Below are 25,359 nucleotides of genomic sequence, written 5' to 3' on the forward strand. Positions count from 1 at the left end.
TTTTTTTTTTACTAGACATCACTCAGGTGTATTATTGATGCTCTCATTGATACTATGTTTGTTAAGTGTGTGTGTGTGTGTGTGTGTGTGTGTGTGTGTGTGTGTGTGTGTGTGTGTGTGTGTGTGTGTGTGTGTGTGTGTGTGTGTGTGTGTGAGATATATAGAGAGAGAGGGGGGGCTTTGGTAGACTATTGCATTGCATTGAAGATGAACGCAATGCGACATCCTTTACTAGGCTCACCCACCAACAGTGCAGGTGCTGAACTGCTGATCCGAATGTATAGGTAAAAACCATATTATGCGTTTTAATCAATAAAAAAATGTCCAAAAAAAAATCTGCTCGTGCGCTAACGCGCGCTCGCATTCACCGGGGGCCTACAAATACATTCGTTCATGGGGCCCAGAATCTGGAGATACACCCCTGCGTGGCGTGTAACCAGTTCCCATATTACGACTGCACCACTGTTCCTGTCTGTATGTCTAACCTGTCTGTATGCCTGTCTATCTGCCTTTCTATCTGTCTAACCTGTCTGTCTGTCTATCTGTCTAACCTGTCTGCCTTCCTGTCTGTCTGTATAACCTGTCTGTCTGCCTGTCTATCTGTCTAACCTGTCTGTCTAACCTGTCTGTCTGCCTGTATATCTGTCTAACCTGTCTGCCTTCCTGTCTGTCTGCCTGTATATCTGTATGCCGGTCTGTCTAACCTGTCTGTCTGCCTGTCTAACCTGTCTGTCTCCCTGTCGAACCTGTCTGTCTGCCTGTCTAACCTGTCTGTCTCCCTGTTGAACCTGTCTGTCTGCCTGTATAACCTGTCTGCTTGCCTGTCTGTCTAACCTGTCTGCTTGCCTGTCTGTCTGTCTGTCTGTCTGTCTAACCTGTCTATCCGGCTCTCATTTACAATGACATTGAGAGGAACAATACATAATACAAAAACAATATAAAAACAGAAAACTCAATAAATTAAACAATTCAGATCAATCAAAACAATTACAGACTGAGGTGAAATGGTTGGCCATTATAGATTCCACGTGTCAGGGGCAGAGACGCTAAACACAGATTGTCCTAATTCAAGTATGGGGACATTAAGCTTACCTTAGATGAAGATAATGCAGCAGGTATAACATACTTAAATGAAGATGACTGTTATAATGCAGCAGGTATAACATACTTAGAAGTTAGATGAAGATGGATGAGTCTTGGATGAGAAACACAGAGATGGGGGTGTGGTCTTAGGTGACAGACCCATGGCTGGATATCTGCTTTATGCCTGTTACCTTCTCCATTGGTCAGTGGAAACAACACTGACCTGTTGGCCATTGGTCACTTTAAAAAGCTGACACACATGGGCCCGCCCCTTCTGACTCCTCCTGGTCATCTCTAGAAGGTCACCTGATGGTCTGATATTACACTAGCAGCAGTGGTATTGGTAGTAGCTCCTACCTGTATTGAGGCTGTTGGCATGTCCCCTGGCTGGGTTCAGGGCTCCGGTGGAGGGGAGGCCGGTAGGCAGGCCTGGGGCTGGAGTTGGAGCTGTGATCTGGGAGCCTACAGCCTGGCTCTGGAGCTGACTCCCTCCTATCATCAGAAAAAACCTCCAGTCACATCCACATTCCAATATTATTTTGCTGCCAGTGTTTAAAATATATGTCTGATAATAAGGTCCTATAACCTTTTTGACAGTTTCATCGTTTAACACTAGAACAGTACCTTGCACACTTCTGTGATATGCAGAACGAACCCCCCCCCCCCCCCCCTCCCCCCTCTCTCCCTCAGATTCCGGTAATTGGTGTCAGTGAAGGTGTGCTCTCACCATCTGACACCATTATCTCTGTATACTGTCTCTCTACATACACCATGTAACATGTAACACCATATATATTACTGCCCCTCCTACATACATAATTTAACACCATATCTCCTTATACTGTCCCTCCTACATACACCATCTAACAGCATATATCCTTATACTGTCCCTCCTACATACACCATCTAACACCATATATCATACTGTCCCTCCTACATACACCATCTAACAGTATATCCTTATACTGTCCCTCCTACATACACCATCTAATACCATGTCTCATACTGTCCCTCCTACATACACCATCTAACACCATATCTCCTTATACTGACCCTCCTACATACACCATCTAACACCATATATCATACTGTCCCTCCTACATACACCATCTAACACCATATGTCCTCACAATGGCCTTCCTACATATACCATCTAACTACACACCATACCGATTCAACCAGACCCACCTGTCTCTCATACCTTAGTTGACTACATAACTGTAGTAAACAAACTAACGTTAAACCGAAGTTAGCTTACCAGTAAATTCAGTACAGCGACAGCTGAAATCCACAGGACAGCCTGGTCACAATAATCGACGGGCCAGTTACATTTCCCCCAACCAGAGCCTAACTAGAGCCACATTCTGCGAATCAGAGGCAGAGTAGGGCGGGTCTTCGGTGCCAGCACGTATAGGTTGTCTCGTAAAGAATAATACTGCACTGTATCTGAGTATCTAGATGATTATCCATAAAAAACGCACGTTAATCGAAAATACCACACCATTACTGTACCAATGACAGTCAAATAATCTACAGAAAAGCATTACATTGCAAAATAATATGTCCAAGACTAGTGTCGCATGCACACACACACACACACAGATTGTAGAATAGCTCCCACTCTCCACCGTGTAACTCGACTCCCCCTACTGGTTGAACCAGGCAGAGCAGCTTAAAAAGACGTCATCTAGCGTCATCTAGCTTGCTACCGGCGGTAGACGCCTCGTTTTCCAGTCCCACATCTGTACCATGTCTCATACTGTCCCTCCTACATACACCATCTAATACCATATCTCATACTTTCCCTCCTACATACACCATATAATACCATGGCTCATACTGACCCTCCTACATACACCATCTAACACCATATCTCCTTATACTGACCCTCCTACATACACCATCTAACACCATATACCATACTGTCCCTCCTACATACACCATCTAATACCATGTCTCATACTGTCCCTCCTACATACACCATCTAACACCATATCTCCTTATACTGACCCTCCTACATACACCATCTAACACCATATATCATACTGTCCCTCCTACATACACCATCTAACACCATATGTCCTCACAATGGCCTTCCTACATATACCATCTAACTACACACCATACCGATTCAACCAGACCCACCTGTCTCCTGGATCTGTCGGAGTCTGCGGAGGTGGGACCTGCCGTTGTAGTGGAGCTGGGCTTGGGCTGCAGACCCCAGCTGGAGGTTACATACCTCACACAGAGAGTAGCATCCACCAGGCTTACCCTGGGTCTGACCTGGGAAACACAAACATCCACCAGGCTTACCCTGGGTCTGACCTGGGAAACACAAACATCCACCAGGCTTACCCTGGGTCTGACCTGGGAAACACAAACATCCACCAGGCTTACCCTGGGTCTGACCTGGGAGACACAAACATCCACCAGGCTTACCCTGGGTCTGACCTGGGAAACACAAACATCCACCAGGCTTACCCTGGGTCTGACCTGGGAGACACAAACATCCACCAGGCTTACCCTGGGTCTGACCTGGGAAACACAAACATCCACCAGGCTTACCCTGGGTCTGACCTGGGAGACACAAACATCCACCAGGCTTACCCTGGGTCTGACCTGGGAAACACAAACACTCATAACAGCAGGAAGATACCAGAGACTATAGTTACAGTCTGACATGAGATTATAGTTACAGTCTGATCTGAGACTATAATTACAGTCTGACATGAGACTATAGTTACAGTCTGATCTGAGACTATAATTACAGTCTGATCTGAGACTATAGTTACAGTCTGATCTGAGACTATAATTACAGACTGATCTGAGACTATAGTTACAGTCTGATCTGAGACTATAATTACAGTCTGATCTGAGACTATAATTACAGTCTGACATGAGACTATAGTTACAGTCTGACATGAGATTATAGTTACAGTCTGACATGAGACTATAGTTACAGTCTGACATGAGACTATAGTTACTGTCTGACATGAGACTATAGTTACAGTCTGACATGAGACTATAGTTACAGTCTGACATGATACTATAGTTACAGTCTGACATGAGACTATAGTTACTGTCTGACATGAGACTATAGTTACAGTCTGACATGAGACTATAGTTACAGTCTGACATGAGACTATAGTTACAGTCTGACATGAGACTATAGTTACAGTCTGACATGAGATTATAGTTACAGTCTGACATGAGATTATAGTTACAGTCTGACATGAGACTATAGTTACTGTCTGACATGAGACTATAGTTACAGTCTGACATGAGATTATAGTTACAGTCTGACATGAGATTATAGTTACAGTCTGACATGATACTATAGTTACAGTCTGACATGAGACTATAGTTACAGTCTGACATGAGACTATAGTTACAGTCTGACATGAGACTATAGTTACAGTCTGACATGAGACTATAGTTACAGTCTGACATGAGACTATAGTTACAGTCTGACATGAGACTATAGTTACAGTCTGACATGAGACTATAGTTACAGTCTGACATGATACTATAATTACAGTCTGACATGAGACTATAGTTACAGTCTGACATGATACTATAATTACAGTCTGACATGAGACTATAGTTACAGTCTGACATGAGACTATAGTTACAGTCTGACATGAGACTATAGTTACAGTCTGACATGAGACTATAGTTACAGTCTGACATGAGACTATAGTTACAGTCTGACATGAGATTATAGTTACAGTCTGACATGAGACTATAGTTACAGTCTGACATGAGATTATAGTTACAGTCTGACATGAGACTATAGTTACAGTCTGACATGAGACTATAGTTACAGTCTGACATGAAACTATAGTTACAGTCTGACATGAGATTATAGTTACTGTCTGACATGAGACTATAGTTACAGTCTGACATGAGACTATAGTTACAGTCTGACATGAGACTATAGTTACAGTCTGACATGAGACTATAATTACAGTCTGACATGAGACTATAGTTACAGTCTGACATGAGACTATAGTTACTGTCTGACATGATACTATAGTTACAGTCTGACATGAGACTATAGTTACTGTCTGACATGAGACTATAGTTACAGTCTGACATGAGACTATAGTTACTGTCTGACATGAGACTATAGTTACAGTCTGACATGAGATTATAGTTACAGTCTGACATGAGATTATAGTTACAGTCTGACATGAAACTATAGTTACTGTCTGACATGAGATTATAGTTACAGTCTGACATGAGACTATAGTTACAGTCTGACATGAGACTATAGTTACAGTCTGACATGAGATTATAGTTACAGTCTGACATGAGACTATAGTTACAGTCTGACATGAGATTATAGTTACAGTCTGACATGAGATTATAGTTACAGTCTGACATGAAACTATAGTTACTGTCTGACATGAGACTATAGTTACTGTCTGACATGAGACTATAGTTACAGTCTGACATGAGACTATAGTTACAGTCTGACATGAGACTATAGTTACTGTCTGACATGAGACTATAGTTACAGTCTGACATGAGACTATAGTTACAGTCTGACATGAGACTATAGTTACAGTCTGACATGGGACTATAGTTACAGTCTGACATGAGACTATAGTTACAGTCTGACATGAGACTATAGTTACTGTCTGATCTGAGACTAACTGTATAAATGATGACTAATTCAGACCTCTACTTTAATTACCTTGGTCCTGACTGTACTGGTCTACAGAATGCAGCCGGAGGTGGGGGGAGGTCCCATTGGCTGTGGTGGGCATGTCTGTCAGACCTAGACACACCTCTCCATAGGGGAAGATCCGTCCACTCTCCAGGAACTGGGAGGGGCGTAGAGGTGTCTTCATATCTAAGTAGAATAAGAGAATAATACATTTAAATTCACATCCAAAACGTTATTGACAGAAGAATCTTGATTGAGCTCCTTACAAGTTGTGCATTTCACACTGGAATTTCATCTTGAAGAGGGTTTTAATGATACAGCGAGTTTCATCTTGAAGAGGGTTTTAATGATACAATAAGTTTCATCTTGAAGAGGGTTTTAATGATACAGCGAGTTTCATCTTGAAGAGTTATAATGATACAGTGAGTTTCCTCTTGAAGAGTTATAATGATACAGTGAGTTTCATCTTGAAGAGTTATAATGATACAGTGAGTTTCATCTTGAAGAGTTATAATGATACTGTGAGGGCTGTGGGTGTGTGTGTGTGGGTCATGAGCAGATAATAGGGAATCTTAAAGTTATACGTCAAACGAATAACCACAAAACTGCTTACGCAGACGTTTTAGGAGAATGGGGAAAATAAACAACACAAAACAACCTTTACAGGTGAAAGCCTCAAAGTGAGTATTTAAGAAAATAAGTAAAGTCCAAAAAAACAGGAAGACACTCATTAACACTTTGGATGCCACGCCGTGTTTTCCTTTTTACCCCCTTGATGCCCAAACCCACTCCAATGTTAACTTAATATCGCCTAATCTATGTTTTAAATTATGGCTATGTGTCTAATCTGCCCGATAATCATCTTTTACTGGAATATTCCAGAATGTTGTCATTTGTCGGCCTATTTATGAATCGTTTTCAAATAAACGCTAGATGATCGATAGTATATGTGTGCGCACGCACGCTCGTGCCGCGCGCTGATAATCGCTGCTCTTATTTCCTGATGGCTTTTACAGTCAAAACAGCTATATCACATATAGTGGAAACACTTATATCTCCGTGAAAACGAGTCTGATTATCCTAAGACTGATAATATAGATTCCTTACCTGAGGTCAGATGGTATCCAAATGGTTTATTCCAATTTCCAATCGCCATTCAAAAAAATCGATAATTGTATTGATCCACCATGTGTACAGTAGAACACATATTCGCCGTGGCACCAAGGTTCCAGAATGAACTCTGGTAGACCCCGGTTACATCAGTGAGAAGTAAAATGTGGAGTCAGAAATCCGTTCTCCCATTCACTTTCATTGAGTCCAATCCAAAAGGGTGATTTACCATCTGGGAGACGATAGGGGGCGCTTTTTTCACATCTGAGCGCCGGTGGTGCCTGGATATCCAACGGTAGGCTCGCTTGATGCAATATGATTTCAGATCGCTAATAAAAAATAAAAAAAAACGAGAAATCTCATGATGGGCATTCAATGGTCGGGGGGTAAACCCGAGAAATCTCAGGGCGTGGCATCCAAAGTGTTAAAGGGGTATTGTAGAAAGAATAAATAAGCCACAAAGGCAACTCCTAAAACCAGAGTTTATATTGAAACATAAAACAATAAACCTCCACCAAGGGAGTTTATGTGCAATGGACAGTTCCAAAAGAACAAAAGAAAACACTACCATAAAGGACTCAGCCTCTATAAAGTAAAGTGTAAACTAAGCCAGTAGCCGAAAACAAGATGGCTACAAAAGAAGGCTAAATGCTGAATAGGGCAGCACTACACTTAAATATAATGAGCCTGACCAAACGTATAGCCAGCACAAGGAAAATGAAAAAGCAGTTGACACTGCAATCTCCAAACTTAAATAGACTCCACATGGCCATAGGCACAGCTGTACCGCATCAGGTGCAATCAAGCCCACACACCTGCCGACCCATGAGGCAATTAACCACAGGGAAAAGGGATTGCCAGCTATCCCTCACAGAGAGGTGAAATAAAGCAAAAATAGACAGCTGTCCCTCACAGAAAAGTGAAATAAGGCAAAAACCATGACAGGACCCCCCCTCTAGGGGGCGGCTCCAGACGGACACTCTGAGACACGTCTCCGAAACTCCCGAACAAGCTCAGGGTCCAAGATGTCCCTGGCCGGAACCCACGTGTGCTCCTCTGGCCCATAACCCTGCCAGTCCACCAGGTACTGTATACCCCTACCAACCCGCCTACTGGACAGGATACGCCGTACAGTATACACAGGTTGGCCATCAACGAATCGAGGGGGAGGTGGAGGTCTCTCTGCAGGAACCAACCTGCTCCTCCGAACCGGCTTAAGGCAGGATACGTGAAATGTAGGGTGTACCCTCATCGACGAGGGTAACCGAAGACGCATCGTGACTGGGTTTATCTTGCGAACAATAGTGAAATGGAATGGAAGGTCGCGTGTGGAAAGCCACACCTGTTGGCCCACACGGTAGGAAGGCGCAGGGCGACGGTGTACATCCGCCGACCGCTTGTGCCGGGCCGCAGCACGCACAAGAGCCGAACGCACACTCTTCCATGTTGCCCGAGACCGACGGATAAACGCCTCGGCAGATGGCACCCCCACGTTCCTCTCCTGTTCAGGAAACAGTGGAGGCTGATACCCAAACTGAACCTCAAATGGGGAGAGACCAGTGGATGCATTGCACAATGAATTATGTGCATATTCTGCCCATGCCAGTTGGTGACTCCAAGTGGTCGGATTGGAGGAGGCCAAGCAGTGAAGCGTACTCTCCATAGACTGGTTGGTGCGCTCTGTTTGCCCATTGCCCATTGCTCTCCGGGTGGAACCCTGATGACCTAAGTATAGCACAGAATGCCTTCCAAAACCGAGCAGTAAACTGGGGTCCACGGTCCGACACCACGTCCTGGCAGATGCCATGAATTCGGAAGACATGGTCAACCATCAGTTGAGCGGTCTCCTGAGCAGATGGCAGCTTGACCAGCGGAATGAAGTGAGCTGCTTTGGAGAACCTATCCACCACCACCATGATGACGCTGTGACCATCAGAAGGAGGCAGACCAGTCACAAAATCCATGGCGATGTGGCTCCACGGACGACTAGGAATGGGCAAAGGATGAAGCAGCCCTGGTGGTGACTGTTGAGAAACTTTGTTCCGTGCACAAACGGGGCAGGCTGCCACAAATTCCCCAATGTCCTTCATCATACCAGGCCACCAGAATCTTCTGGCCAAGAAGTCACGAGTTCTGTGCACTCCGGGATGTCCTGTCAGCCGAGAGGAGTGGCCCCACTTCAACACCCGAGAACGAATGCTGTTTGGTACAAATAACCGACCCGGGGGCACCCCACCCGGATCTGGTTCCAAACGTTGTGCCCTCCGCACAGCAGAGTCAATGCTCCATGTCACAGGACCTAGGATCTGTCCTGCAGGAACAATGGGCTCAGGAGGACGGTCCTCTTCTGATCCATCATATAACCGGGAAAGAGCATCCGACTTGATATTTTTAGACCCGGGACGGTACGTCAGGAGGAAATTAAACCGAGAGAAAAACAGTGACCAGCGAGCCTGTCGCGAGTTTCTCCTCTGAGCAGCCTGGATATATTCCAAATTTGTATGGTCTGTCCAGACTGTGAATGGGTGTTCAGCTCCCTCTAGCCAATGGCGCCACTCCTCCAATGCCAACTTGACTGCCAACAGCTCTCTGTCCCCAACATCATAGTTTCTTTCAGCCGGCGAGAGCCCATGTGAATAGTACGCACATGGGTGTACCTTACCGTCGGACGATGAGCGTTGAGACAGAATAGCTCCGACTCCAAGCTCAGAAGCATCCACCTCGACGATAAATGGCAGGGATGGGTTAGGAGTAATGAGGATAGGCTCAGAACTGAACCTTCTCCTAAGCTCAATGAACGCTGCCTCAGCCTTGGGAGTCCACTGGAAATGGGAAGGTGCTGTCTTCCTGGTGAGTGCAGTGATAGGTGCTACCACTGAACTGAAATTACAAATAAAACGACGGTAGAAGTTTGCAAATCCTAGGAATCGTTGCACCTGCTTGACCGAGACGGGTGTAGGCCAGTCTGTCACTGCTAAGACCTTCTTGGGGTCCATTTGAATCCTCCCCTCAGATACAATGAATCCCAGAAAGGACACAGAGCGGACATGGAAGGCACACTTCTCAGCCTTCACAAACAACCGTGCATCCAAAAGGCACCTCAAGACCTGCCTGACATGTTTGACATGGTCAGAAATGGACTTGGAGAATATCAGAATGACATCTAAGTAGACGAAAACAAACTTTTCCAACATCTCCCTGAGCACGTCATTGATTAACGCCTGAAAAACTGAAGGGGCATTAGTAAGACCAAATGGCATCACCAGGTATTTGTAGTGACCATTATGAGTGTTGAACGCGGTCTTCCACTCATCCCCTTGGCGTATGCGCACCAGATTGTAGGCATTGCGGAGATCAAGTTTGGTAAAAATGGATGCCCCCTGGAGGCGTTCAAACGCTGAGTTCATCAGGGGAAGGGGATACCGGTTTTTTACTGTAATGCTGTTCAGACCTCTGTAGTCGATGCAGGGTCTCAGTCCTCCATCCTTTTTTCCCACAAAAAAGAAACCAGCACCCGCAGGTGAAGTGGAAGGTCTAATAAAACCGGTAGCCACAGCCTCCTTGATGTAGGTGTTCATAGCTGCGCTTTCGGGGACCGACAATGAGTACAAGGAACCACGAGGGGGAATAGAGCCCGGCTGCAGTTCGATGGCGCAATCATAAGGTCGGTGTGGTGGCAGGGTGGTGACCCTTTGTTTGCTAAACACCTCACTGAGGTCAGCATAGACAGTGGGAACTCCCTCTGGTAACAGGTGTGACTCCACGCTCATGATGTTGGTGCTCTCCATGAGGGGGTCAGCTGTACAAGTAAGCGAGGAGAAGTCCTCACACAGGGCCTCTAAACTGTCTAAACTGTCCTCCGCCAGAACGAGGGAGTGCCAATCAAACTGTGGATCCCATTCCAAACTCCCATTCTGATCGACAGATGACTGGGAGTGCAATGGTTGAGAGAGTGGGCTCTGGAAACCAAGACCGCCCACTGCTTCAACAGGATCACAACCGCTCTCACTAAACTGATCATAACTCGTGGGTGACGGAGGAATTTGGAAACAACGGTGACGGCATTGGGAGCCCCACTACATCACCCCAATTTATCTGTGGCTTGTGTTTACTAAGCCAAGAATGACCCAGCACAATGGGATACGTGGGGGAATCCACCAAAAAGAATCGAATGCGCTCAGAATGGTTCCCATAATCAACCCGCATAGATAAATAATTGGTTCTTTTGGTGACACTGCCTGTACCCAATGGCCGTCCATCAAGCGCTGTGACACTACAGGGCTTATGGAGGGAATGTACAGGTATCTTAGAATCCTCAGCCCATCTGGAATCGATGAAACTGTCCACTGCCCCTGAGTCTAAAAAAGCGTCAACCTTAACAGACTGCCTATTCCAGCCTAAAACCACAGGCAAAAAGATTCGAAAGGGAGTGATGTGATGTCTCACTAGTGTCTCTCGGCCCACTAGCGAGACTGACCGTTTCCCTTCAGTTTCGGACACTCCACCCTCGTGTGACCTTTTCTCCTGCAGTACCGGCACCAATCCACATGAGAACCAGTCTGCCTGGAGTCACGCACAGAAGTGCTGTCCACCTGCATAGGTTCAGACGAGCTGGCGACTGAAGGTTGTGGAGGAAAGGACGAAACTTCCTCCAGCGGGACACGAAAACGTTGGCCCCGCCTCTCACGCTCACGGTCTCTGATCCGGTTATCAACGTGTATGGCGGTAGTGACCAGTGTGTCAAAATTGTCTGGAGATCCCACAACCGCCAAAGCATCTTTAACCTGATTAGATAACGCATTGGTGAACAAAGTGATTAGTGGTCCCTCAGGCCAGCCTGTAGCCCCAGCCAGTGTCCTGAAAGCGATGGAAAACTCAGCTACACTACTGGCGCCCTGGCGCATGCGCGTCAGCTTCATGGCGACCTCTTTATCGTAGAGTTCATGATCAAAAACGATCTCCATCTCATTCATGAGTCCTTGTGAGTCATTTAAAACGAGAGCCTGAGCCTGTATGAGTGGAACAGCCCAATCAAGGGCAGGTCCCTCCAACAGGGATAGAATTAGGGCAACACGGGAATCCTCAGACTGAAAACGAGAAGGCTGGGCTCTGTACACTATTTGGCATTGTGCCAGAAAACCACGGCATTTACCTGACTCCCCGCTAAAGCGCGAGGGGAGCTGAACTTTAGCCTCACGAGGAAATGGCTGGGGTACTGTGTGTTGTACTTGAGGGACGTTAGGAGATATTTGGGAAGATACTTGTGCACAGGCTATACTGTCAGCCAGATTACGCATGGAACCTTCCATCTTGCACAACCCTTCAAACATCACCCCACGCTGTATCACCATGAGGGCTTGTTGCTCTTGTAATTGTTTGATAGCTTCCATATGTGAAAGTAATCCCTGATGCTGTGCAGCAAGTGCACGTTCGAGACCAGTATTATCCGCTGACCCATTCATGGGTTTTTCATTCTGTGAGGGCTGTGGATGTGTGTGTGTGGGTCATGCGCAGATAATAGGGAATCTTAAAGTTATACGTCAAACAAATAACCACAAAACTGCTTACGCAGACGTTTTAGGAGAAGGGGGAAAATAAACAACACAAAACAACCTTTACAGGTGAAAGCCTCAAAGTGAGTATTTAAGAAAATAAGTAAAGTCCAAAAAAACAGGACGACACTCATTAAAGGGGTATTGTAGAAAGAATAAATAAGCCACAAAGGCAACTCCTAAGTTGAAATATATTATATTGAAAACATAAAACAATAAACCTCCACCAAGCGAGTTTATGTGCAATGGACAGTTCCAAAAGAACATAAGAAAACACTACCATAAAGGACTCAGCCTCTATAAAGTAAAGTGTAAACTAAGCCAGTAGCCGAAAACAAGATGGCTACAAAAGAAGGCTAAATGCTGAATAGGGCAGCACTACACTTAAATATAATGAGCCTGACCAAACGTATAGCTAGCCAGCACAAGGAAAATGAAAAAGCAGTTGACACTGCAATCTCCAAACTTAAATAGACTCCACATAGCCATAGGCACAGCTGTACCGCATCAGGTGCAATCAAGCCCACACACCTGCCGACCCATGAGGCAATTAACCACAGGGAACAGGGATTGCGAGCTATCCCTCACAGAGAGGTGAAATAAAGCAAAAATAGACAGCTGTCCCTCACAGAAAGGTGAAATAAGGCAAACACCATGACAGATACAGTGAATTTCATCTTGAAGAGTTATAATGATACAGTGAGTTTCATCTTGAAGAGGGTTTTAATGATACAGCGAGTTTCATCTTGAAGAGGGTTTTAATGATACAGTGAGTTTCATCTTGAAGAGTTATAATGATACAGTGAGTTTCATCTTGAACAGTTATAATGATACAGTGAGTTTCATCTTGAAGAGTTATAATAATACAGTGAGTTTCATCTTGAAGAATACAGTGAGTTTCATCTTGAAGAGTTATAATAATACAGTGAGTTTCATCTTGAAGAGTTATAATAATACAGTGAGTTTCATCTTGAAGAGTTATAATAATACAGTGAGTTTCATCTTGAAGAGTTATAATAATACAGTGAGTTTCATCTTGAAGAGTTATAATAATACAGTGAGTTTAATCTTGAAGAGTTATAATAATACAGTGAGTTTCATCTTGAAGAGTTATAATAATACAGTGAGTTTTATCTTGAAGGGTTATAATAATACAGTGAGTTTCATCTTGAAGGGTTAGAATAATACAGTGAGTTTCATCTTGAAGAGTTATAATAATACAGTGAGTTTCATCTTGAAGAGTTATAATGATAGTGAGTTTCATCTTGAAGAGTTATAATGATAGTGAGTTTCATCTTGAAGAGTTATAATGATACAGTGAGTTTAACACATCCTGCGCCATAAACGTCGTACAACGTGTTTCAAGGTCATGCTAATTCTGCCATTCCACGGTGTACGACGTTATTGAGATCATATTTAATTTTTTCGCCATGGTATTCAGAATGCCCTCACAGAGCCTGGTCTGATGCAGTGGGAGCCTGCACAACTCTGCAACACTTCAATACTGCCGCCTGGTGGATGATCGGCGAGTTACAACCGGAAATGGATCTCTGGTAGAGCCATATGAAATCCGCGTTCACGGAATCGTGGACAGAATCACGGAATTGACCAATAAAAATGGAATCAACTGCAAAACGTGGAATATTGCAGAATTTGGCCTAATCTGGACTGAAATTCCGTTTTTGGGTGGAACGTTTGTTGCAAAGCAAACATGACCGGGGAGGCGGGGACTGATGCGTGTTACACACAACACAGCAGTCTCCAAGCGTCTGCCGTCTCGCTGCTTCGGTGTTAACGTCGTCAATAAGCTAAGAAATTCCGCCATAAACCCTAAATTCAAAGCAGAGCAGTATCCTAATGACTTTTATGCCTCCAGCGATAAGGTGTTTTGCAAATTCTGTCAACGTACCGCGGACTGGACCCGCAAAAACACGACACTATTGTGATTAAATAGCTATGTAACATTACAGTACATAGGACTATAGATGGAAATGATACAGTAGCTTCTAGCTAAATCTAGTGCACCCATCTATTTGTTTAATGCAAACGATTGTCATTACACACTGTCCTTTATAAACGAAATAAACTTAAATAGCTATGTAACGTTACAGTACATAGGAGTATAGATGGAAATGATAGCTTCTAGCTAAATCTAGTGCACCCATCCATTTGTTTAATGCAAACGATTGTCATTACACACTGTCCTTTATAAACTAAATAAACTTAAACAGCTATGTAACGTTACAGTACATAGGACTATAGATGGAAATGATAGCTTCTAGCTAAATCTGGTGCACCCATCCATTTGTTTAATGCAAATGATTGTCAGTACACACTGTCCTTTATAAACTAAATAAACTAAAGGTGCTTAAATTATGCATTACTACTGTATATTTCATCACAATATAATAGATATAGCTAGGCTACTGACATTGTCATTGTGATAATGTCAGTAGTAGCTGTATCTATTGTTTACACTTGAAATGTGTATTTTTATTTTGTGTGCATTTTTATTTTGTCACAATATTATTTGAAAAATATTGTGTAAAATGTAACTGTATTTCTCAGTTGCAGCACTTAAAAACATTAAATGGACTGTTATATCTCATTAAATTGTGGACATTTATTCATTCCCACTTATTAGACACTATTTCTGATGGTAAAATGAGCATAAAAAGCTAAATACAGAATTCTGAAATATTAAAACGGAATTTGGGAATAAATTTAATGGAATTTGGAAAATAATAAAATGGATTTCATATGGCTCTAATCTCTGGTGATCTCGGTGCACCGGGCAAATACGTCCGGCACTCACATATTGTTTTGCGGGACTCTAGACACACCTTGTGTATATGGATCGCTGCCATAACTCAATAATCGATTTGGGCGTTTATTATTATTATACAAACCGGAAATGGATTGAGTAGATCACCGTCAAATAAGTGGGATCTTTTTCCTCCAGTCTCATCGGCGAACGGTAAGAGGAAGCTGACGCTAAAGCGTGAGTGTTTATTATTAATAATGCAAACTGCTCTGATCAATATATCACCCATACTACATAAAGCATTTACTGACGATCACGGAATTATAAACGACCCCCCCCCCCCCCCGTTCATCCGCGCATGATCAGTCATAACGTTTAGGATCATGTACAATTGAAATTTTGAATATAACATGTATCGGCAACAAACGGCAGTTGATAATCTATATGCGTTTATGCCTATAACTCACGTTCTAGGAATTACTGCAGAAAACGATAAAAACATATTTATATTCTAGACGGTATTTTCGTATGAATCTATGAATGAAAAAGTATAATGTTCCTACATCCTGAACGATAGCTAATCGATGTTGAATGGGCCATAGTAATGTCAATTTAGCAATACAATTTAAAAAGTTATAGCCCTGCAAAGAAGGTGAACATCTCCATTGGCTTAGACTGGTGGCAGTGATCATACATTGATGGATATAAGCGTGGCAATTAATGTGTTAATCTTGAAGAATTATAATAATACAGTGAGTTTCATCTTGAAGGGTTATAATAATACAGTGAGTTTCATCTTGAAGAGTTATAATAATACAGTGAGTTTTATCTTGAAGGGTTATAATAATACAGTGAGTTTCATCTTGAAGAGTTATAATAATACAGTGAGTTTCATTTTGAAGGGTTATAATAATACAGTGAGTTTCATTTTGAAGAGTTATAATAATACAGTGAGTTTCATCTTGAAGAGTTATAATAATACAGTGAGTTTCATCTTGAAGAGTTATAATATCGTTCGCGATGCTCAGGATGATCTTCGGACTATCCAGCATGCTGCCCCAGTAACCAGGGTTACTGCCCCAGCGACTGTAAACACTTGAAGCATGCTTCACAGCCGATGTAAACATGGACGCATGGTGATGACGTCAGCAGCACGCTGTCCTTACCAAGACTACCTGGACTGCATTCTGTGATGTTGATCCTGCAGTCAACTGTAGTTAAGTTTCTCAAGACATTCTTTTGCCTATTTTTCCACTTTCTTTTAATGTTCCTTCTCATATTATTTCTTCTCATATATTATTATTTCGATTACTATTAATATTGGTTATACTAGTTAATGAATTGATTGGTTGGTTTACTGATTAATAATTAATATTATTATGTTATTTTCCCTTTCTTTCATTTAGAAATCATATGTCTTTTGAATTTTTTGTACGCACCTTGAAGATATGTATGCACATATGTAGGTGTGCATGTTTGTATGAAGGTATGCATGTTGTGTACATGTTGCGTGTGTATGTGTATATATGCATGTTGAATGTTTCTGTGTGCGTATGTGCATATGTATGTGCGTGTACCTATTTGTACATATACCTATGTATTTCTGTATGCACTGATATCATTGTCCATCCGATCTCTCTCTCTCTCTCTTTCTCTCTCCCTCTCCCCCCCCCCCCCCCCCCCCCCCATCTATATTCTCATCTTTTGGCTAGGGAGTTGTGGTTATCGTTAGGCTACTCACCCAAAATCCTTGGACCTATGGGGTTAAGGTTAAATGGGCTGGGTGGTTCTGTGTTGGTTGTTGTTTTGATATTGTCTGTCTGTGTCTTGTCTGTTCGTCTTGTCTTGTCTTGTTCTATCTGGTTATGTCTTGTCTTGTTATGTATTGTCTTGTTATGTCCTGACATGTTCATTATACTTGCTCAACCCTCTATTGTTCCTGGATCTATGCTGTTTTATTGGGTCATTGATGGTATTCTCCCAATTACTAAAGATCAAGATGGATAATACAAAAGGACTTAAAATTATACACTTGAACATAAGGAGTCTCAAACACAAAATTGACCTATTGCGGCCGTGGGTGGAACAGCATAAACCCAATGTAATTACACTTTCTGAAACCTGGCTTAATAACAAGATATCCAACAACGAAATCAAGCTAACTAATTATGTCATATATAGAACTGATAGAGATTCGAGAGGTGGTGGTGTAGTCAGGGCCGCCTGGGAGAAATGCGAGGCCCTGTGCGAGATTTAAACGCGAGCCCCCCCCCCCCCCCCCCCCCCCCCTAAAAGGTAAAAAAAAAATATATATATATATATATATATATATATATATATATATATTTTTTTTTTCATACAGTCAACATATTCTTAAATAATAGCGCTGCCCGAGGCTGGGCATGATACAGTCAACATATAGCAAGAGAGAGCGAGAGAGAGCTCCCGTTCTACAGTCAATATACAGTGTTATCGCTGCACAGACCCCGCAATGCCCCTGACCCTCCACCAGAGCAAGGCCAGAGAGAGAGAGAGAGAGAGAGAGAGAGAGAGAGAGAGAGAGAGAGAGAGAGAGAGACACATTGGAAAGAAACAACCCAAAACCAGAGCAAATTGAAATGCTATTTGGCCGTAAACAGAGAGTACACAGTGGCAGAATACCTGAGCACTGTGACTGAAGATCCTTGACTAGGTACAGACTCAGCGAGCACAGCCTAGCCATCGAGAAAGGCCGCCATAGGCAGACCTGGGCCCTCATTCATCAACGTGTTCTACGCACAGATCTGTGCTTACCCTGTGCGTACGATCATTTCTAAGCAAAGAGTGGGATTCATCAATTTCGATTTGAACTTGACTCCGTGCTTACATCTACGCACAGGTCGGACCTGGCGTACCTCGCGCCCAGTGGTAGAATATCGTTACTACGCATAAGCACTCCTCAGTCCTGCATTAGTTTCAAGGCGGAAATAAGCTTCCGTGCATTAGTGTTCAACTTCTGTATGACCCGTAATTCATTATAGTTCATTGTAAAATAGCGACAGTAGTGTAATTATAACGGGCTCACACGCGAACAAGAGGTTGGCCTGCTTGTTTGGCACGGGGGGGCAGACGCAAAACACCAACCTCCAAACGCGATTAGATATTGTTTCAAATAAAAAGCAAATTATTTTGTGTGTCATGTTTCCAAATAAGATTGGTCACGAAATGCTTTCTACTTCAATTTGTTGGTTAGAATAGATGACCTCCGTTGAAACTTCACTGAGACTAACAGTCTATTTGTGAGCTCCCGCACAGATGTGATGATAATAATAATAATAACAATAATAATAATAGCTTCATTTTATATAGCGCCTTTCAAGAGACCCAAGGTCGCTTTACATAGATATGGGGGGGGGGGGAATAACAAAGTAACAAACATAGTGGACAGACACACAACATATATATATGATGATGGAATTCATTCAAGATCCTCTCCACCCTCGGGTCTTTGCCACCGCGGCACGGTCCATCGTGATATTGGAGATGGATCGACCAATAGACTGTTACTGTAGCTGTCAAAGCTCCATCACAAATGCAGTTATGTGAATAGAAAGGGATTCCACTCAGTCAATGTTGCGATGCGCATTTGCCTGATACATGTTATTGCTGGATGCCGGGAGGAAGGCGATGCTGAATGTTTTCAATTCATTAAATAAAACGGATACTTTTTGCAAGGGTTTACTGACTGTCATACAAATGATCAACCAACTACATACTGTAACTTTTCAGTGCACGTTCTTATTTACATTGTGACCCACACACAGACATGATGGAATTCAAGTTCATGTTTGTATTGATCACATATAGGCAGGCTACACATGGCGTATCTGCTACATACATGGCAGTAAGATTCATTGTTCTTGTATAGCTCTCGTATTATTGTTTATGTAGGCTACCCAATACTGACATCAAAATGGATTGTAGTATGCCTCTAGAAATCATATGCAGCAGGTAGAAAATTGACGGGAGATCCATCGCGATTTGGAATCAAATTGAGGAGAACTTTAATCCCTGGTATTAATCAAACAACACGGGAAAAGGCAGTCATATTCCAGCGCGGTCTTTATTAGCCGACAACAAAATAGATGCCTCTAAAAATCATATAGCCAATCGAACACAACTAATAAAGGCATTCATATTACAGCACGGTTATAATGACACACACCAACGCCAAACAGTGGTCAACGAACGGTCTTTATTAGTATTTTGAGCTGTCCAGGCAGAATTGCAGCAATGGTCTTAGGGAGCCGTTGATATCTGACATCACCGTTTACAAATCCGCCTTTTATTTATCCCATAATACGCGATAGTGTCTTCTTGGTTCGACAGCAGTGAATTCTCCGTGGATTTTCTCAGAGTACCGCTCGGGTCAGTCCATTATTTCACATCCCATGGGGGGTGTTTCCTCACTTTCATGACCATATATGGATAATCATGCACGAGCATTGACGGTAGAACAAAGTTCTACGGAGGAGCGTAGAGCCTGCGTACGCACCGTGTGATGAATCCCGACTTCCCTGTGCGTACACTAGTTCTACATTCCGTGCTTACGTGTGGAAATAGAACATATTCTACGTCCACATTGATGAATGAGGGCCCGCTCCCAAGCGAAGACAGACCCACTGCACACAAGATGAGGTGGTAACCGAGCTCCACTTCTTAACAACCTGCCCACTATACCAAGACATACTTCCCACAAATTGCAAACACCCAAAGAGACTTTGAAAACATCGACAATAACTCAAAACTCCCATACCTACTGAGAGAAATACAAGAATGTGAAATAAAGCCCATTTGAATTGAAGAGAGAGAGATAGATAGAGCATGTCTGTGTGTGTTAGAAAGAGAGAGATAGAGAGAGAGCATGTCTGTTTGTGTGTGTTTGTTAGAGAGAGAGAGAAATATATAGAGAGAGAGCATGTCATTTTGTGTGTTAGAGAGAGATATAGAGCATGTCTGTGTGTGTTAGAAAGAGAGAGAGAGAGAGCATGTGTGTTTGTGTGTTAGAGAGAGAGAGCATGTCTGTGTGTGTGTGTGTGTTAGAGAGAGAGCATGTATGAGAGAGATAAGCAAAGATGAGCCCCTAAAGGATATTCAACTTTTAATGGAAGAACAAAACAGAAGGAAAAGATAACTTCACAAAGGCAACATGAATATCCATAGATCCAAAAGGACAAAGATCAACACTTAAATCCAAAGAGAAGAGGGTCTATACCAGAGAAAACAAAGTAGCAAGGAGCCAATGGCCGACATCAGCTAAATAGGCTAACTGCAAATAGAGTAGCCAGGTACTGACACCAGGCCACACACCGTTAGCTACTACAACAGCTAGCCGGCCCGTTTGGCTCCCGAGAGAGAGAGAGATATATCCACGGCGGGAATAGAATAGAGTGCATTAAAAACTCACCAAACGTCCAAGAGGATGGAGACAACCGCGTGGAGTTGACGAAGTTCATCTGCCGAATGACCGTCCTCTTCATCTTGGCATAACAATGCTGCATGCGCTCTCTCTAGGTTAGCTAACGCTAGTTAGCCTTTAGCTAAGCTAGCTACTAGCCGACATCATCATGGCTATCCCGACTGAACCACACGTTAGCACTCGATATTATAACGTAGCTAAAGCTAACTAGCTGTCCCTGCCTTTAGCCGGGATGGCTAGCCTGACTGAACTGTCTAACATGCAACAACTTTCATCTTCAGTCCATCTGCCGAATGACCGTCCTCTTCGTTTTGGCTGGCATAACTAAGCATAACCTCCAAAGCTGCACACGCGAAATAGTCAAACGCAGCTGACGCACGCCGGCGTACACATGATGTAACCCCTCCCTTCGTTGAAACCAATAGTATGTCTGCTGCAGAGCCCCAGAGCTCCAATAGTGAGTATGTCTGCTGCAGAGCCAGGAACATTCTACAAACGTGTCTAATGTGAAATATATAAGCATATAAGCAAAACTAGATTTTAGGTCTGTGATGAAAAAGGGCCTCGCGGGAAGGGGGGCCTCACAAAAAAGAAAAAAGAAAAGAAAATAAAAATAAAAAATATTTTTTTAAAATTTTATTTTAAATTTTTTTGTGCGAGGCCCCCCTTCCCGCGAGGCCCTGTGCGACCACACTGCTCGCACACCCCCTGAGGCGGCCCTGGGTGTAGTCACTTATGTGTCATCAGATCTGGCTGCTGAATTAATTGTGCCTGCAGTTGTCCCTGTTAATTTTGAGGGTATTTTTGTGAAGGTAATCCTACACAAGAACAAATATATAACAATTGGTAACATCTATAGACCCCCTTCAGCTCCTGCTGATTCCTTCAACTGTTTAGTCTCCACCATAAATTCTATTCATGACAAAAATGAACTTGTAATTTTAGGAGATTTTAACCGTTGCTGGTTGGATAAAGCCTCAAAAAATGCTAAAAACATTATTGGGAACTTGAATCTAACCCAGCTAATAAGTGAGCCCACTCGGGTTACACCCACTTGCCAATCTCTGCTCGATTGGATCTTGGTTTCACACCCTAATCGTATTATTGATTCAAGTATTTCGGCAGATTGCTTTAGTGACCATTGCATGGTGTTCTGCATTTGGAAAATCAAATTACCCAAACTTCCCCCAAAATTCATAAAAATTAGGCAAGATAGGAAAATCAATGTTGATGAATTCATTAATGATCTAATTTCAGTTAACTGGGACCGATATCAAATCATCTCAAATGTTCATGAAGCCTGGGAATTCCTTCACACGGAACTAACCAGAATTATCGACAAACATGCTCCATTCAAAACTATCAAAGTCAAGGGTAGTCACCTTCCATGGATAACTTCAGACCTCATCAGCACCTTCAGGCAGAGAGATAAGGCATGGGCCACATATCGTAGGACTAAAGGCCCTCCCATAGTCGAGCAGACTGTACACAGAGCAGACTCCGCGGAGGTCCGCGCGGACTCTTTGAGCTTTTGATCTCAGCGGACGTCCGCGCGTCAGAAAATAGGAGCTTCGCACTTTGCACTCTGCTGTGGGTCTGCTTTGACTCCCTTTGAGTCCGCGCGGACCTCCGCGGAGTCTGCTCTGTCTACAGTTTGCTCGACTATGGGAGGGCCTTAAGGATCATGCAAACTGGGAAACATACAGACAGCTTAGAAATAAAAGTAAAATATTGACTCGGAATGCAAAATCAAATTATTATAAAGAATCTCTCAACTCTGATTTTAAAAACACTAAACAATTTTGAAAAAAAATTAAGACTATAACTAATTCATCTGATAAAAATATTCAATGTAATCAATTAAAAGTTAATAACACCATATTGCATAATCCTCTTCTTGTAGCTCAAGCCTTTAACCAACACCTCTCTTCAGTCTGTACTCCCACAATACCGGATCCTTATGTCATCTGTAACAATGCACCACCTTGCAACAGCTCCTTCTCGTTCACGAAAATCTCACCTATTGATGTTCTGAATGCCATAAAAGACCTCAAAGTGTGTAGTGGCCCAGGCCTAGATGGTTTAGAAAGCAAATTTCTATAATCTGTCTTTATTATCACATGAAATACCATCTATCTGGAAGCACTCAAAAATCACTCCTCTCCACAAAGCAGGCAATGTACTAGATCCCAATAATTACAGACCCTCCACAAAGCAGGCAATGTACTAGATCCCAATAATTACAGACCAATAGCAATTATCTGTTCCATAGCAAAAGTCTTTGAAAAGTTAATTTATAAACAACTGTCTAATTATCTCAGCAACAACAATATTTTATCACCTTCGCAATCTGGTTTTCACTCCAATCATTCCACAACTACTACTTTATTAAAACTCACTAATGATATATTTTCTTCATCTGGTAATGGTAATCTCACTGGTGCAATATTTATTGATTTAACAAAAGCCTTTGATTTGGTCAACCATTATCTCCTATTAGACAAACTGTACGCTATTGGCCTCTCACGCAATGCCCTACTTTGGTTTAATTCATATCTGCACAACAGAAAACAATGTGTTGCTATACAGGATGGTAGATCTGAATTGGCAGTACAGGAATGTGGGGTGCCACAAGGCTCAACATTAGGCCCGCTCTTGTTCTCAATATTTATTAATGATCTCCCCTCAATTTTCACAGGTTGTAATACTCAACTCTATGCCGACGACACAGTGATATATACATCTCAAATTACCTTACCTCAAATTCAGTCAACACTGCAATCAAATTTCAATAAACTCGAATCATGGCTCTCGGCTAATAAACTTTTAATCAACAAAACTAAAACGAATACTATGCTCTTTGGGACCACCCGTAATCTTGCATCCAAAACCATTAATCAACCATTTAATATCACTTGTCTCGACGGTACACAACTGCATAGAGTTGATCACATTAAATACCTTGGTCTATGGCTTGATTCAGAACTCTCATATAAATATCACATTGATAATATTGTTAGAAAAGTCAACTTTAGTGCTGGTGTTCTCTACCGCAACAGAAAATGTTTCACACTCCCTGTCAGAAAGAAACTGGTTCAGCAACTAATTTTACCCATCATGGATTACGCTGATGTAGTTTACCAAACTGCATCTAAAACCAACCTTCTTCCACTAAACACACTATTCAACCGTCTATGCAGATTTGCTCTTGGCTGCCCATATTTGACACACCACTGCACCATGTATGAAAATCTTAATTTGCCAGCTCCCACAGTAAGACGACAGCAGCACTGGTTACTGTTCATTTTTAAATGTATTCACTTCAATTATCCGCAATATCTCAAACAGTATATGGACCCTTTCACCTCTAGACATCAACCGAGACACTGTGCACAGCTATTTTTTAAAGTTCCAACAAATGTTACTACCTCAGTTGGCAAAAAAGCATTCATGTTCAAAGGTCCATCTGACTGGAATAATCTCCCAGTTCATATTCGAGCTATAACATCCTCACAACTGTTTAAAACTGTGCTGTCCTCTCACCTTGAGATTACTTGTTCATGTTTCCACCAATAATAGTATAACAGATCTTTGAAGCAATCACTTGAATATGTGCTCTGTGTTTTGTTGTTTGGTTGTCTTATGTTCCTCTTGTTTGATGTTGTTTGAACCTGTTTATTATTAATTTGATCTTGTTTTGTGTTTGGTTCTTGTTTGCTTCTTTTGTTTTGTTATGTTTAATACATAATAATTTATGTATTCTGTAAGCTGTGGACCCCCTTGAAAACGAGATGGTTCATCTCAAGGGGTAATTCCAAATAAAGAATTTCAATATATAATGATACAGTGAGTTTCATCTTGAAGAGTTATAATGATACAGTGAGTTTCATCTTGAAGAGTTATAATGATACAGTGAGTTTAATCTTGAAGAGTTATAATGATACAGTGAGTTTCATCTAACATTGACACACATTTTCAGGTAACACGTTTATTGAATATGGAAAAAACCTTTTTTTAAATAAAGCAATTTGGGGGGGAATGAAGCAGGTTTGTGTGAACTGTGTGGCCGATGTTGGACAGTGTCATGTACTGTACTGTAACTGTAGTAACACTGGTCTGGTCCTTTCAATGTGTCCCTGTGAATCCACCAACCTAATTCTACATGTACATACATGCCAATATTCCACAGGGTCAATGTGGCTTTAAGGACACCTAAGGACTCAGCAACACACACACAAACACACACACGTACACACAAAAATACATCCACACAAATACATTCAAACATACACACACAAATACACACACAGCGTGGCAAGTGGCAACATTGTGCTGACTCCAGTTCTCACAAGGAGAGGATGAAATATAACTGCTCTGTTGAACTGGGAATTACTTCTCTCTCTCTCTCTCTCTCTCTCTCTCTCTCTCTCTCTCTCTCTCTCTCTCTCTCTCTCTCTCTCTCTCACTCTCTCTCACAGTTTTTCTCTCTATTTCCCTCCCCCCACCCTCTCTCTCTCTCTCTCTCTCTCTCTCTCTCTCTCTCTCTCTCTCTCTCTCTCTCTCTCTCTCTCTCTCTCTCTCTCTCTCTCTCTCTCTCTCTCTCTCTCTCTCTCTCTCTCTCTCTCTCTCTCTCTCTCTCTCTCTCTGTAGTGTCAGAGAGGACAGAGCAGAGTCTGTCTGTGTGTGTGTGTGTGGTTATTGTAATCCAAGCTGCTGAGTA

General features: G+C 42.5%; 1 protein-coding gene across 1 annotated transcript in view; it reads right to left on the reverse strand.

Moving 5' to 3' along the window:
• znf385b (zinc finger protein 385B) overlaps positions 1 to 25,359 on the reverse strand; it is a 463,674-nt gene that overhangs the window by 290,665 nt on the left and 147,650 nt on the right. Inside the window, exons 2-4 of the mRNA XM_084314029.1 lie at positions 5,783 to 5,941; positions 3,229 to 3,366; positions 1,441 to 1,575 (exon numbers count right to left, since the gene is read on the reverse strand). Of these exons, the coding sequence (XP_084170155.1) occupies positions 1,441 to 1,575; positions 3,229 to 3,366; positions 5,783 to 5,939 (430 nt within the window). The 5' untranslated portion in view covers positions 5,940 to 5,941. The remainder of the gene's footprint in view (positions 1 to 1,440; positions 1,576 to 3,228; positions 3,367 to 5,782; positions 5,942 to 25,359) is intronic.

This window comes from Notolepis coatsorum, assembly GCF_963971535.1.
Source record: "Notolepis coatsorum genome assembly, chromosome: 5".
In the NCBI taxonomy this organism is placed as follows: domain Eukaryota; kingdom Metazoa; phylum Chordata; class Actinopteri; order Aulopiformes; family Paralepididae; genus Notolepis; species Notolepis coatsorum.